The sequence below is a fragment of the Aquarana catesbeiana genome, linkage group LG12 (genome assembly GCF_042186555.1).
Source record: "Aquarana catesbeiana isolate 2022-GZ linkage group LG12, ASM4218655v1, whole genome shotgun sequence".
Lineage (NCBI taxonomy): Eukaryota > Metazoa > Chordata > Amphibia > Anura > Ranidae > Aquarana > Aquarana catesbeiana.
In genome coordinates, this window is record NC_133335.1 from 76,907,555 (window position 1) to 76,924,398 (window position 16,844).

Consider the following 16,844-nt stretch of genomic DNA (forward strand, 5'->3'; position numbering starts at 1 on the left):
CAGAATTTGTACACTATGCTTCTGAGAACTTCTGGGACACTAGTAGGTTGACAGAATGCCCTACAGACTCTTGGTTTAAAAAAGTCATACTCAAGTTTAATTCCACAGCTCTTGCTTTTTGTGGACAAGAGTTTTATTATTTTTACTGACCCCATCATTTCACTGCCTGTTTGTGTTTCACAGTGGTCCCGGAATCCTTTAGCGAACGGATTGTGATCAATTTTCAGCTGTGTGATCTGCAGCAGAAAAGAATGGAATGAATGTCAGTCTTATTTAGAGGTTGTCATGCTTTTTATTACATACAGTGCCTTGCAAAAGTATTCACCCCCTTTGGCTTTTTACCTATTTTGTTACATTACAGCCTTTAGTTCAATGTTTTTTTTTTAATCTGAATTATATGTGATGGATCAGAACACAATAGTCTAAGTTGGTGAAGTAAAATTAGAAAAATATATACATAAAACAATTTTTTCAGAAATAAAAAAATGATAATTGGCATGTGCGTATGTATTCATGAACGCTGCGGCCAGGCTCATCCACCACACAAACCGCTCAGCGTCTGCTACACCCCTCTGCCAATCCCTCCATTGGCTGCCACTCAGTCACCGAATTAAATTCAAGATACTAACTATAACCTACAAAGCCATCCACAACCTGGCCCCTAGCTACATCTCTAACCTAGTCACAAAATACCAACCTAATCGTTCTCTTCGCTCCTCCCAAGATCTCCTGCTCTCAAACTCCCTTGTCACCTCATCCCATGCTCGCCTTCAGGACTTCTCCAGAGCCTCCCCCATCCTCTGGAATGCTCTACCCCAATCCGTCCGATTTTCTCCTACTTTATCCACTTTCAGACGATCCCTGAAAACTCATCTCTTCAGAGAAGCCTATCTGGCCCCCACCTAACAACTGTACATTTATCTTCTCAATCAGCACATCACCCACAGTTATTACCTCTTGTATCTCTTGACCTTCCCTCTTAGATTGTAAGCTCTAAGGAGCAGGGCCCTCTGATTCCTACTGTATCAAATTGTATTGTATTTGTACTGTCTACCCTCAAGTTGTAAAGCGCTACGTAAACTGTTGGCGCTATATAAATACTGTATAATAATAATAATAATAATTCACCCCCTTTGTTATGAAACCCATTAAAAGCTCTGGTGCAACCAATTACCTTCAGAAGTCACATAATTAGTGAAATGATGTCCACCTGTGTGCAATCTAAGTGTCACATGATCTGTCATTACATATACACACACCTTTTTGAAAGGCCCCATCAACACCTAAGCAAGAGGCACCACTAACCAAACACTGCCAATGAAGACCAAGGAACTCTCCAAACAAGTAAGGGACAATGTTGTTGAGAAGTACAAGTCAGGGTTAGGTTATAAAAAAATATCCAAATCTTTGATGATCCCTAGGAGCACCATCAAATCTATCATAATCAAATGGAAAGAACATGGCACAACAGCAAACCTGCCAAGAGACGGCCGCACACCAAAACTCATGGACCGTCAAGGAGGGCATTATTCAGAGAGGCAGCACAGAGACCTAAGGCAGTGGTCATCAACCCTCTCCTCGGGGCCCACTAACAGGCCAGGTTTGCAAGATAACTGAAATACATCACAGGTGATATCATTTGCTGCTCAGTGATTGCAGTATTCTAGTCTGCATCTCCCCAAGGTAATACATAAAACCTGGCCTGTTAGTGGGCCCTGAGGACAGGGTTGATGACCACTGACATAAGGTAACCCTGGAGCACCAGCAGAGTTCCACAGCAGAGACTGGAATATCTGTACATAGGACGACAATAAGCTGTACGCTCCATAGAGTTGGGCTTTATAGCAGAGTGGCCAGAAGAAAGCCATTACTTTCAGTAAAAAACAAAATGGCATGTTTTGAGTTTGCGAAAAGGCATGTGGGAGACTCCCAAAATGTATGGAGGAAGGTTCTCTGGTCTGATGAGACTAAAAGTGAACTTTTTGGCTATCAAAGAAAACGCCTAATGTCTGGTACAAACCCAACACATCACATCACCCAAAGAACATCATCCCCACAGTGAAACATGGTGGTGGCAGCATCGTGCTGTGGGATATTTTTCAGCAGTCGGGAATGAGAAACTGGTCAGAGTTGAGGGAAAGATGGATGGTGCTAAATATAGGGCAATTCTTGAGCAAAACCTGTACCACTCTGTGTGTGATTTGAGGCTAGGATGGAGGTTCACCTTCCAGCAGGACAATAACCCCAAACACACTGCTAAAGCAACACTTGAGTGGTTTAAGGGGAAACATGTAAATGTGTTGGAATGGCCTAGTCAAAGCCCAGACCTCAATCCAAAAGAAAATCTGTGGTCAGACTTAACGATTGCTGTTCACAAGCGCAAACCATCCAACTTGAAGGAGCTGGAGCAGTTTTGCAAAAAGGAATGGGCAAAAATCCCACTGGTAAGATGTAGCAAGCTCATAGAGACTTATCCAAAGCGACTTGGAGCTGTGATAGCCGCAAAAGGTGGCTCTACAAAGTATTGACTTTAGGGGGGTGAATAGTTATGCACATTGACTTTTTCTGTTATTTTGTCCTATTTGTTGTTTGCTTCACAATAAAAAAAAAAACATCTACAAAGTTGTGGGCATGTTCTGTAAATTAAATGATGCAAATCCTCAAACAATCCATGTTAATTCCAGGTTGTTAGGCAACAAATTACGAAAAATGCCAAGGGGGGTGAATACTTTTGCAAGGCACTGTAAGTTGAAAAAATATATAAGTCCATCTAGTTCAAGCAATAGAAAAAAAAGCAAAAAGAAGACATGCATATACAGAGTTGATCCAGAGGAAGGAAAAAGAAAAAGGATGATCCAATTTGCAATCGCATATATCCTGGATCAACCACCCCTGGTGTAATCACCTATAAATGTTAATATCCAGTTATATTGTGTGCATTTAGGAATACATCCAGCTCTTTTTTTAACCACATCTGGTCTGGCCTATTATGATAATACGGCCCCGCCTGAGCTTCCTTATCCCGGGTGGATGTCATGTGACGTCCTGTCACTCTTGCAACTCGTGTGCACCACCAGGGGCATGCCGACCCTGGTACCTGTATTCGCTGTGATCGCATGTTAGTCATACTCAATGGCTTTCATTCATAGCCATTCATTGTGTACTATTGTGATCTCTGTGATTGGTCACAGCGATCTCATGCTACACGGCCAATCACAGCTATCACAATTGTACACAATGGTACATGAAAGGATACCATTCATAAAAATGATTGTGTATTAGAGTGATGATCATTGGTATAAGCAATCAGTGTAAAAAAAAAAAATCCAGAGCAGTATGTAACAAAAGAAAAAAAAAGAAAAAACGTTAAAGTGTCACTGATCACCGTCACATCATACCACGCCACGTCGTATGGTGACACTGTACAGCTCTGATGAGAGTATTTTAAAAAATGTGAGAAAAAATAAATATTGTTTAATTTCTTCATTTTCCAAAAAAAATGTAACAAAAAAACTTCTTAAAAAAACTCACAATGCCTCTTAGCGAAATACCTTAGACCAGGGGTTGGCAACCTGGGGCCCTCCAGCTGTTGTGGAACTACATTTTTCCCATGAGGCATTGCAAGGCTGGCAGTTACAATTACTCCCAGAGGCATGATGGGACTTGTAGTTCTGCAATAGCTGGAGGGCCCCAGGTTGCCTACCCCTGCCTTAGACTGTCTACTTTCCAAAAAGGGGCATTTGAGGGGTATTTGTATTGTCCTGGCATTTTAAGGCCTCAAGACAGTGTAGGATTGGGTTTCGGAGATAGGCCATCAGTACATCAGGGATTGATCAATTTTCAGAAATATATACCATAGTTTGTAGACTCTATAACTTTTACACTTAGTAATAGAATAGAATAATATACACTGATTCGGGTTATTTTTGCCAGAGAAATGTAGCAGAATACATTTTGCCCTAAATGTATGAAGAAAGATTTATGATGATTTCATAACAGAAATTAAGAAAAACGCTTTTTTTTTTTTTTTTTTACTTTTTTCTTAATTTTCAGTATTTTTTCCTTTACATAGTAAAAAAAAAACAAAAAAACAGTGGTGATTAAAAACAATCAAATGAAAGCTCTATCTGCCTAAGACAAATGGTAAAAATGTCATATGGGTGCAGTGTTGCATAAACTGAGTAATCGCCATTTAAAGTGTGACAGCGCTGAAATCTGAAAATTGGCCTGGGCAGGGGGGGGGGGGGGAGTGTCCAGTATTAAGGTGGTTAAAACTCTTTTCCTCCAGGCATAAAGAGTGCCCCCTTGTCCTTGGTAATGACTTCTCTACACTTCGATGTATGGAAATCCCCCTATCACTAGTCTCAGCTTCCATCCTTGTAAATTAGTATGCAACCACACATACATTGAAGTACCTAGTTTTGACAGGTACTCGGCTCCCATTTCCGCTCGAGCCGCCTAGGCGATCTGAGTGGAAATCCAAATCCTTCTCTCCCTCTCCCCCCCTGCAATCTTCTGGGACACGTCGCAGGTCCCAGAAGATTGCCTGGCCACTGAGATGTCGTAGTGCAACTCGCGCATGAGCAATGCGCACCTTGCTGTGAAGCTGCATCCCGTGTGCCCACACTTGTGATGAGAGGAGAAAGAGGGAACCAGAGGTTCGGACGGCCCCATCTTTGGACCGTGGAACAGGTGAGTGTGTGTTTATTAAAAGTCAGCAGCTACACTTTTTGTAGCTGTTAAATTTTAATAAACACAAAAACAACTGGAACTCCTCTTAAAGTAGACCTATAGGCAAAACGTTTTATTTTCATTTTGGATAGAGTAAGGGAGGGTTATAACCCCTGACAGATTTTTTTCCACCATCGAGAGAGATTTCCCTTCACTTCCTGTCCCATAGCCAAGCAAGAAGTGAGAGGAAATCCCTCCAAATTAAGGGAATTCCTTGGGGACCCCCAGATCACCAGAACTAGTGTCCTTATTGGAAGATCCCCCTCTATTACTTTTCTTAGGCAACCTAAAATTTGGTATTTTCTTTTACTTTCACTTTTAATGTTAATGGTAAAAAGGACGCATAGAGAGGGTGAATCTCCCTAACTGGGGGCACAGACAGAAATAAAAACAGGTTATTCTTATACTTTAGTTATACTTGAATACATTCTCTGCATTAAGGTAAAAAATCCTTGCCGAGACCTTGCAGTACACTGTAAGATGGTGCGGCCAGCTTGCCCGCTTGGTGTATGGTTGCCACTTTTTCTTCAAGCCAAACCCAAACACTTTAGTGGCGCACAGTAATTTTTTTTTTTCTTCTATACACTATAGGACTGTAATGCCTCGTTTCCACTGAGTGGATCGGTTTGGTTTCCATTATGAAAGCGGCCCATACAACCGAACCGAACCATTCCATTCAGGGTCCTGCTTCAGATGTGGGGCCATAGAAAATGGAACGGTTCGGTTAGGGCGGAGCTACGATACATTCCATTGATTGGCTGACAGAAAACCCTCTGCTGTGCTATGCTGAGGCATTTTTTCGAAACCCTGTATGGCCCCTTGTGGTCCCACTTGCAGTGGAAACGCCCACCAGAATATACCGGACCATTCTAGGCCATTCACACTGTACCGACCCGAACCAATCCGCTCAGTGGAAACAAGGCATAACAGACCTAGGAGATCTTAGGGCACTCCAAAGAGAATAGTAATGTGGCACGCATAGTGGCCCCTCACTTTTCTATCAGCCCCTGTTCTGAGCCACATTCCTGTCTGAATTTTGTGTCCGGATTTCAGGCAGACTGAAACCTGGACACATGATTCAAAACCCGAACTGTCCGGGTGAATCCCAGACAGGTGGCAACCCTAGCTGGGTGGCTCTTCCTCCCTTCACGTCTCCACCCCCCCTTTTTTTTTTCCTTCCCATCCTTCTCCTTCGCTTACTTTTGTCTCTCTGTCTCCATCTTTGGGATTTTTTGTTCTCTTTAGGCTCCTCCTCCCACAATATGCTTTCATTATTTTGTCTGCTGTTTGATATATTCAATGTTTCAGGTGAAGAGTGAGGGATTTATAGCCAGCTCAGACTCAGATAAGTTCTTGTATTCCTGTAAGTTGTAGAGCCAATATTTATGTAACACACTATATTACTCAGGATTCTGGATTTGCTTGAACTCTTTGAAACATGACTTAGACTGTAATATGTGCACAACTCTGCTGTTTGTACTGTGCATACGCATTACGCATGATATCTGTGAAGTTGATAGCACACTGTGACTCTGTAACTCATTTATTGAAAACCTGATAAAACTTTATTCTCTAAAAAATAGCAGCCCCCCCCCCCCCCCTTAACCACTCGTTGACCAGGCCTTTTCTGGAACTTTTTGTTGAAAAGTTTAAATCAGTATTTTATGCTAGAAAATTATTTAAAACAAATTTTTTTGGGGGAAAAAATACACTTTAATTAACCACTTCAGCCCCAGAAGGTTCCCCCCCCCCCCTTAATGACTGGGCCATTTTTTGCGATACAGCACTGCGTTAATTGAACTGACAATTGCGCGGTCGTGCGACAATGTACCCAAATAAAAATTGATGTCCATTTTTTCCCACAAATAGAGCTTTCTTTTGGTGGTATTTGATCACCTCTGCGATTTTTAGTTTTTGCGCTATAAACAAAAAAAGAGCGACAATTTCGAAAACAAAACATTTTTTTTTTACTTACAATGTATATGATGGAGCAGCGCTATATGTGTAATATCGCAATAAATAATCAATAAAGATGCAATAAAAAAAATACATATCAGTAGATAATATAAATGTGCGAATCCTCAAAAATGTGCAAATAAACATTAAAGTGCAATGATGAATAAAGAATTCATAAAAAATGTCCAGTGCAAAAAAGTGTTGTAAAAATAGTCTCTTCAAATATACAAAAATGTGCAAAAAAGTGAATTTGATTACTTTTTGTAATTTACACACAGAGTAGCGCATAAGTATTCTTTTACACAATATTTTTTACTTTCTGCTATGAAACATATCCAATAAAAAAATGTAAAAAAATCTAATTTCTTCATCAATTTAGGCCAATATGTATTCTGCTAAATATTTTTGGTAAAAAAAATCCCAATAAGCGTATATAGATTGGTTTGCGCACAAGTTATAGTGTTTACAAACTATGGGATATATTTATGAACTTTTTTTTATTGTTTTTACTAGTAATGGCAGAGATCAGCGAGTTTTAGCGGGACTGCGACATTGCAGCGAAAAATCTGACATTGAGTGACGCTTTTTGGGGACCGGTGACACCATTACAGTGATCGGTGCTAAAAAAAAAACGCGCTGTCACTGTATAAATGACACTGGCAGGGAAGGGGTTAACAGTGTTCCTAGAGCGTGATTTCTAACTGTGTGGGGGGATGGACTGACTGGAGGAAGAGAGACACCTTTGTTCTCTCTTCCTCTGTGACAGAACAGCAGTCTGCCTTGTTTACATAGGCAGACCACCATTCTGCCTTTCCTACGAACAATCGGCAGGTCCCGCCGGACCTGCTGATTGGCTCCCGCTGTGTCCAATCACAGCACCCCCCAGAGCCACAAAACACAATATTTACCCCATTACCCCATTTTTTTTATGTGAAAGATGATGTTATGCTGAGTAAATAGATGCCTAACATGTCAAAGTTGCGCATGCTCATGGAATGGTGACAAATGATGTATACGTAAAAATATCCATAGGTGACACTTTAAAAATACCTGTATAGAGTTACAGAGTAAATCTTGCACTAGAATTATTGCTCTTCCTCTAACGTTCACGGCAGTACCTCACATGTGTAGTTTGAACACTGTTTACATATGTTTGTGTGACTTACGTATGCGTTCACTTCTGTGTGCGATCGCAGAACTTTTCTTTATTTTACCTTTTATTTTTTATTTTTGCACTGTCCCTTTATTTTTATTTTTTTTAATCACTTTTATTGTTTATTATGTAAACATCCCTTGTAGTAGAAGTAAGGATGACAGATCCTCTTTATTGAGAGATCTGGGGTCAAAAAGACCCCAAATCTCTCCTCTACCTAAAAGCAAAGGGAAAAAAAACTTTTTTTTTTTTACTTTTGCTCTAAAAAAAAAGATTTACTATGGCCTGGAAGTGACGACATGCGTCGCTCTTGCCTCCAAGGGTATAGAGAGGAGTGCCCACCGTCTTGGCCTCACTCTTCTCCATACCCAGCTACCGCTAGCACCGGATCGCTCCCGGGCTTCACTGATGGGTCAGGTAAGCCCGGGAACGACTGGGAAGCAGTGGGAGGAAGGGACACCCCTCCCGCTGCTTCTAAAAGTGACCCTGCGGAAAATCCACCCACAGGACTGCTTTTATCTGAAAGAGAATCGGTCGCAGTTAAAAAAAAATAAAAACTGGTATGAGCTTGTCGGCTGAGACAAGGGCTACTATGGGCTTGTCGGCTGAGAAGGGGCGTTGCTAGGTCTACAAAAGATCTGATGCTAGAGCCCATAGCAGCAAAGTAAAGAAAGTCATGCGCTTGGGCGGGCATACACATGTATATAATACACATGTGTGTGTGTGCGTATGTGTGTGTGTGTGTATGTATATATATATATATATATATATATATATATATATATATATATACAGATGGAGCCCAGAGCCAACCGTAGGTGAGATACCCGGGGCTATGAGCCCTAGATTCAGGGCTATAGCCCCAGTAGCCACCCCTAGCAACTCCACTGCAGCTGAGTCTTCTCTTGATCAGTAGCACTGTCCTGTCTGCAGGACAGCTATGACGCCTCTCAGTATTCACAGGAGGTTCTGACGGAAGTGGTGGACATTGGCTCATGCTGCTATCAATCAAATGCTGTGAGGAGGAAGCAGGGGCAGGGCCGAGCTGCACGGTGTGTGTCTATGGACGTACACAGCCTGACTTGAGACTTCGCCTGCATGAGTGACCCCATAGCAAGCGGCTTGCTACAGGGGTACTCAGAGAAGGGAAGGAGGAGAAAGAGCCGGGGGGGGGGGGGGCCCAGATCAGGCTGTAAGGAGTCGCTCTGTGCAAAACCATAGTACAGTACATAGCAGGTAAATATAACATCTTTTTTCTTTTAGGAAAAAAAAAACAATTGGGGTTTACAACCACTTTAATACATTCTGTTATATGTGTCCCAACATTAGATCTGTACTCACTTCAGCATTTTGATAAGCTGTGACGGCTATGAACTGGGTCTCTGTGAAGATGAAGGTGTGACTGTGGTTCTCCACAACTCCAGATTCCATCACTCGTGTCACATTCAGACGTGGTTGATACTTGTGAAGGGACTGCAGTACCACCATCTGCCAAATGAGAGAATAAATACATTTTTCATTCAATTATTAACTCTCTTGAGGGAAGACATACTATTCATGGAGTCCTCAGTTTTCTAACAGTGATTATTGTGTGGAAGAATGAAACAAATGAAGAGATGTGTGTGCAAACTCTTCTTCAGCATGTCACTTCTGTTAGTGGTGGGGGGACCACAACAAAAATAACAAGAAGTCATAAATACTAGACTTGTGCACAACAGGAAATTTTGTTTAGTTTCGGTTCGTTGTCATTCGTAAAATACATAATTTGGTTCTGTTATATTCGTTACGTTGTTACGTTAATTCGCTTTCGGATAATTCGTTATTATTCGTAGTGTCGATATTCGTTATACTGAATCTCGAATTATGCCAAATTAATTCATTATATCCGCTATAATTTCTTTCGTATTAGTTGAAATTCGATATTTATGTATGTACTGTATATATATATTCGTGATAATGATTCGTAGTTTGTAAAGTCGTTTGTTTATTGAATCTATTAAGACACACAATGACAATATCTCTTCTCCTCTGCTCAAATACAATACAACATCCTTCTCACTCAGTTCTCAGGAATGCACTTTGCCAGTAATCCAACCTCCACCACAAAATTAATCAGCTGATTGGACTGTAAGATTTACTTTGAGTTGACCTTTTGTTTCATTAAATCTCGAATTACCGAATCATGTCAAATTCATTCGTTATAATCGCTATAATTTCTTTCATATTAGTTGAAATTCGTTATTTTTTTTATTCGGACATTCGGATGCATCCGAATGTCCGAAAGATGCAAAATTTGGCCGAATTTCATTTAGTTACGAAACAAATTGCACATGTCTAATAAATACAAAATCACAAAAAGTTTATTGAAGCGCACAGTACCAAAAACAGGATAGACACTCTTGGACCACTGTGTAATTAAAATAAAGACAACAATGTCAACCCCCTTTAACCCTAACTCCACATCTATGCAGTTGCAGACGATGCAGGTTTCAGGCGCGTTTTACGTTTTTGAACATACATTTTTGTTTTTTTTTACTCTTTAACAAACTATGTTAGCTGTTTGTTAGAGAGCAGGGCTGAGAAGCCAGCCGCCTCGTCCTTAACAACCGATGAATCATCAGCTCTCAGGCTTCCCCGCTGACAGCTGAATGTAAATAACAAGAATTGGCGGCAATAACAAAAAAAATCAGCAAAAAAACGGCCCTTTGGGTCTAGTATAGGATTTTGAGGGTAACCAAAAATGGCTTGGGCCCCCAAAACCCATACTAGACCCTTATCCGAGCAGGCAGCCCAGCAGGTCAGAAAAGGGAGGGGACGAGCAACACCCCCCCCCCCCATAGCACCTTGTCTGCCAGTGGTCTGCTTCGGCTGTGATTGTTCTGTGGGTGCTGGGCACACATTTAACCCTTTGATCACCCTAGATGTTTAACCCCTTCCTAGCCAGTGTCATTAGCACAGTGACAGTGTATATTTTTAGCACTGATCACTGTATTAGTGTCACTGGTTCCCGCAAAGTGTCAGTGTCCAACTGTCCGCTGCAATATCACAGTTCCGATAGAAGTCGCTGATCACTGCCATTACTAGTATAAAAAAAAAAAAAATTCCTTATATACTTATATACCATAGCTTGTAGAAGCTATAACGTTCGCCTAAACCAATCAATGTACACTTATTGGGACTTTATTTTACCAAAAATATGTAGTAGAATACTTATGGGCCTAAATTTATGAAGAAATTTAATTTTTTTCAAATTTTCTATTGGAAATGTTTTATAGCAGAAGGTAAAAAATATTGTTTGTTTTTTTAAATTGTCTGTCTTTTTTTGTATATAGCACAAAAAAAATAAAAAATACCAAATACCACCTGCTTCCCTTGGAGAGGTTGAGAAACCTATGTTTCAGCTCCCCAGGCCCCTCTTATGTCTGAGTTACCCTGTGTCTATTCAGGGCCGGTGCTACCACTAGGCAAACTAGGCAGCCGCCTAGGGCGCACTGCTGCCTAGGGGTGCCCGGCCACTAGTATTCTTACTCTCTTCTCTCTGCAGCAAGCAACTAAGTCTAAGCATTAGCAGGCAGCTGCCCCTCCATTCGCACATAGTGTCAGAGGCACAGTGGCGGCGGAGGACTGTGTCTGTGTCCTGACTCCCGAATGAATGGAAGCAAGCAAACATTAATTGATGGGCACTGGTGAGGCTGCATTTGATGGGCGCTGGTGGGCTGCATTTGATGGGTGCTTCATTAAAAAGGTGGAGTATACATGGGTGGGACAGAGGGGGTGGAGTCGGGTGGAGCCAAGGAGGGTGCGGCAATATGAGGTTTCACCTAGGGTGTCAAAAATTCTTGCACTAGCCCTGTGTCTATTAGGGGCACAGGGTGACTGAGAAAGTGATGGACAACTACTTAATGGACACTGAGAATGTGGTGGATTACTTCAGATGGGACAGTAATATTTATTCACAATATCTCCCAGGAAATATATAAAGACTATTCCTGGTTTGTTTGATTCTGAACTATACATGTTTATTGAAAGAGCTGGTCCCATTGATCTCTTCAATGTAGAAGACGGACAGTCTGCTACTGAGGTCCCCTGCTATAGTCTGTTGCATACTAAGCTGAGGAGGGGGGAGATCACTGTTTGTATTGTTAATTGTACTAATTGGAACACATTTTGTCTATCCTAGCAAACCCTTGGGTATATGTTTATACTTGTAACAATGTGTATTGTACTTTAGGAGTTTGATGCCGGCAAGTCTGACCTGAAGTGGGGATATTTGATTAATCACAACATTGTCTGGGTGGGCATTGAGTCACCTAGGCTGGGTTAAGTTACTCAAGCGGAGTGCGACTGGGTTCTGTTACACCACCAAAAGAAAGCTCTATTTGTGGGGAAAAAAGGACATACATTTTATTTGGGTACAGTGTTGCACTTGTCAGTTAAAGTAACACAGTGCCATATTACAAAAAATTGCCTGGTCATGAAGAGGGGTAATTCTTCTGGAGGTCAAGTGAGTAAAGTAGTCGCAAATGTAAATTCTTTTTTTTATTTTTATTTTTTAAAGAACAAACAGGTTTATATTTGCCTGTTCCTTGCAATTCCATTGCACAGAGCGGCCCCGAACCTCCTCTTCTTGGTGCCCCCAACGGCACCCCTGGCTACTCCTCTCCAGCGAGTGTCCACCATAGCAAGCAGTAGCAGCTTTCTCTGGGGGCACTTGTGCGGGTATGCTCCAGAGTCTTCCTGTCTGCATTTATTGACATAGACAGCCGGACTTGGCCGTGCACCCCGCTCCCTCATCACTGGCTTTGATTGACAGCAGCGGGAGCCAATGGCCTCCACTGCCTCAGCAAAGCCCAAAAGTCCAGGAAGTGAGGGGGAGGAGAGCTGCAGACAGGCACAGCTCTGGGTTGAATGAGGGATCAGGTAAGCAAAAGAGGGGGTGGGGGGATGAGAGGGGGATTCTGATGCCTATATATAAAATAAATGATGCTGCGCTGTTATTAAGGTAAATGAATAAAGCAAAATAAAATTAATACTAACTAGACGATATATGTTAAAAAATGTCCATACAGTGAAGAATTCAATAAAGTGCTAAAGGTAGTAGTATGCATATGAAAAAATTGTGCAAAAGAGATAAATAAACAACGGTCTTATGCAATGAAAAGGTTAATAGAGTTCGTTTTTTTTTTTAATTTCTTACCAAAATTATGTAGCAGAATATATATTGGCCTAAACTGATGAATAAATATTTTTTTTGCATATGTATTATAGCAGAAAGTAAGAAAAAAAGGACATTGATTTTGTTTGGGTACAACATCGCATGCTCGCGCAATTGTCAGTTTAAGTGACGCAGTGCCGTATTGCAAAAAATGGCCTGGTCATTAAGGGGGGAAATCATTCTGGGGCTGAAGTGGTTAAGCACTATTCCTGTGTAAAGGTGGGGTGTGTCTCTAAAATCAGCCCTCACTGAGCTCTACAGAGTGTAACTTCAGCTCCCTGCACCCTGTTTTCTGAAAGCTCAGACAAGCTGTATAAAATCTGCACTGGCTATAGAGAAGAGAAGACTGCAGATAAGCAAGTACAACTTATGCAGGAGGATCAGTTTCATCTCTGTGTATACCTGAGGACAGTCACTTCTCTGGGTATATGGAAGGGTTTACAACCACTTTAAGGTAAAAAGTGTTTAGGCTTCATGACTTTGATCATACATCTAAAGCTTCCCTGGCTCTGATACTCATCTTGACTCCATAGCAAAAGGTAAGTGATCTGTTAGTGATCCTGTCACTGGTTGTCGCCAGCTCATTGAGTTTGTTTAACCGCTTCCGGACCGCCCCATGTACTTTTACTGTGGCAGGGCGGTCCCTTAGCGCAAAATCACGTACCTGTGCGTCACAGCTTCTTCCTGGTCTGGGCGCGAGCCGCTAGAAAGCCACTCCCACTATAATTGGACATAGCGGGAGCCAATCAGAAGGTACGGTGGACCCGATGTTTGCCGCCACCCAGCAATCTCTCTTGATAGAGGCAGAACGGCTGTCTGCCTATGTAAACAAAGCAGAGCACTGTTCTGTCAGAGGGGAAGATGGAGATCTTGTGTTTCTGCTAAGCACAGATATCTCTCTTCCCCCAGTCAAAACATCCCACACATTTAGCAAACACTCCCTAGAAGCACGTTTAACCCCGATGTTAACCCTTTCCCTGCCAGTGTCTTTAGTACAGTGACAGTGCATTTTTGTTAGCACTGATCACTGCATTGATGTCACTGGTCCCCAAAAAGTGTCAGTTAGTGTCAGATTTGTCCGCCGCAAAAAAATTACTGATCCCCGTCATTACTAGTAAAAAAAAAAAATGCCATGAAAATATTCCGTAGTTTGTAGACGCTATAACTTTTGTGCAAACCAATCAGTATATGCTTATTGGGATTTTTTTTACCAAAAATATGTAGCAAAATACATATTGGCCTAAACTGATGAAGAAATTAGATTTTTAAAATTTTTTTATTGGATATGTTTTTTAGCAAAAACTAAAAAATATTGTTTCAAAATTGTCGGGTTTTTTTTGTTTATAGCGCAAAAAGTAAAAACCTCAGAGGTGATCAAATACCACCAAAAGAAAGCTCTATTTGTGGGGAAAAAGGGACATAAAATAGGATTTTTATAACAGCTTATCTGTAAAATCCTTTTCTTTGAAGTACATCAGGGGACACAGAGCCATAATAGTTACTATGTGGGTTATAGGCCATCTCCAGGTGATGGACACTGGCACACCCTAAGACACAAAGTTCACTCCCTATATAACCCCTCCCACTGGTGGGAGTACCTCAGTTTTGTAGCAAAGCAATACACGTGTATACCAAAGAAGGGAGGGACCTCTGTGTCCCGTGATGTACTTCAAAGAAAAGGATTTTACAGTTAAGCTGTTATAAAAATCCTATTTTCTTATCGTACATCACGGGACACAGAGCCATAGTAGTTACTATGTGGGATGTCCCATAGCAATGCCAACTGAAGGGAGGGAGACACAACAAAAGTAGGGCACCAAGAGACTAGAGGACTTATACTGCAGCCTGCAGTACACTGCGCCCAAAGGAGATATCCTCATGACCTTTTACTTGATAGAATCTGGTAAATGTATGGGCTGAAGACCAAGTTGCGGCCTTGCAGATCTGAGCCATGGAGGCTTGGTGATGCACTGCCCAAGAAGCACTAACAGCCCTGGTGGAGTGCGCTTTAATATGAAAAGGAGGAATTTTCCTTTTTAAACCATAAGCTTGAACAATCACTTGATGAATCCATTTAGAAATAGTAGATTTCAATGCTGCCTGTCCTCTTTTAGGACCATCTGGCAATACAAACAAAACATCTGTTTTACGAATCTGAGCGGTCATTTTCAAATAGACCTTGACCGCTCTCACCACATCAAGAGAATGTAGTGAATTTTCTTCCACAGAATGAGGTTCTGGAAAATATGAAGGCAGAACAATATCCTGGTTTAAATGAAAACCTGACACTACCTTCGGTAGGAAATTAGGATGAGGCCGCAATACAACCTTATCCTTATGAATAATCAAATATGGCTCTTTACAAGAAAGAGCAGCCAACTCTGATACTCTTCTTGCAGAAGATATGGCAACCAAGAAAATTATTTTCCTCATCAAGAGGACCAAGGGAATATCTCAAATTGGCTCAAAAGGCTGTTTTTGTAAAGCCAACGGGACTAAATTTAAGTCCCAAGGGTTCAGGGGTGATTTAAATGGGGGATTAATCTGCGTTACCCCCTGAATAAAGTTAAGAACCAGAGAGTGTGAAGCAAGTGGTCATTGAAACAATACCATTAAGGCTGACACCTGGCCCTTAATAGTACTCAAGGCCAGCTTCATTTCTAATCCCATCTGTAGGAATTCAAGGATCCTACATGACATACTTTCTGGGGTGTCAACCCTTGGATTCACACCAGTTGACATATGCCTTCCAGACTCATTAGTAAATGACTCTGGAGGCCGGCTTCCTAGCATTCACCAAAGTAGAAACTACTGAAGCTGGCAGCCCACGGTCTTTTAGAATGTGGGTCTCAATCACCAAACCGTTAAATTTAGTGTTTGTAAGGTAGGATGGAATACCGCACCTTGCGAGAGAAGGTCTGGCCACAGTGGTAGGGTCCCCTACTGCCATCTTTATGATCTCGGCAAACCAAGATCTCCTGGGCCACGCTGGGGCCACCAGAATCACCCCTTTCCCTTCTTGCTTGATCCTGCGAAGAAGACGTGGAAGCAGCAGAACAGAAGGGAACGCATAGATCAGTGAAAACTGATCCCACGGAAGGACCAAGGCATCTTTTCCGTATGTCATCGGATCCCTTGTCCTTGACACAAAGTTGTTGATCTTGTTGTTGAACCTGGACGCAAACAGATCCACGTCCAGAACTCCCCATTTCTGACATATTGCGAGAAATATGTCGGGATGAAGGGACCATTCTCCCGGGAACAATTGCTGGCGACTTAAGTAATCCGCCTGCCAATTCTCTATCCCTGAAATGAAGACTGCTGATAGGCAAGGAATGTTGTTTTCTGCCCAAGAAAGAATATGATTCACCTCTTCCTGGGCCGCACGACTCCTCGTGCCCCCTTGGTGATTGATATAGGCCACCGCTGTGACATTGTCAGATTGGATTCTGACAGGACAATTCCAGGCCTCCAGGGCCAAGCGCACTGCCCGAATCTCTAGAATATTAATGGGCAAGGTCATCTCTGATTTGGATCATTTCCCTTGGACAGACACTTCTTCCAGGACTGCTCCCCAGCCCAAAAGGCTGGCATCGGTTGTTACTTCCAGGTAACCAGTAGAAAGGATTTTCCTTTTTTAAGATTCTTGGATATCAACCACCAATTGAGGCTCTGACGCACATTGGGGGATAAACGCATTGGGAAGTCCAGAGCTTGGACCTTCTTGTTCCAAGTTGACAGGATACTTTTTTGTAGCAGTCTTGAATGAAACTGCGCATAATGGACTCG

General features: G+C 41.9%; 1 protein-coding gene across 1 annotated transcript in view; it reads right to left on the reverse strand.

The window, feature by feature from the left end:
- The window catches only part of TBX21 (T-box transcription factor 21), an 89,767-nt gene that overhangs the window by 6,723 nt on the left and 66,200 nt on the right, over positions 1 to 16,844 (reverse strand). The window contains exons 4-5 of the mRNA XM_073608087.1: positions 9,182 to 9,328; positions 151 to 236 (exon numbers count right to left, since the gene is read on the reverse strand). Of these exons, the coding sequence (XP_073464188.1) occupies positions 151 to 236; positions 9,182 to 9,328 (233 nt within the window). The remainder of the gene's footprint in view (positions 1 to 150; positions 237 to 9,181; positions 9,329 to 16,844) is intronic.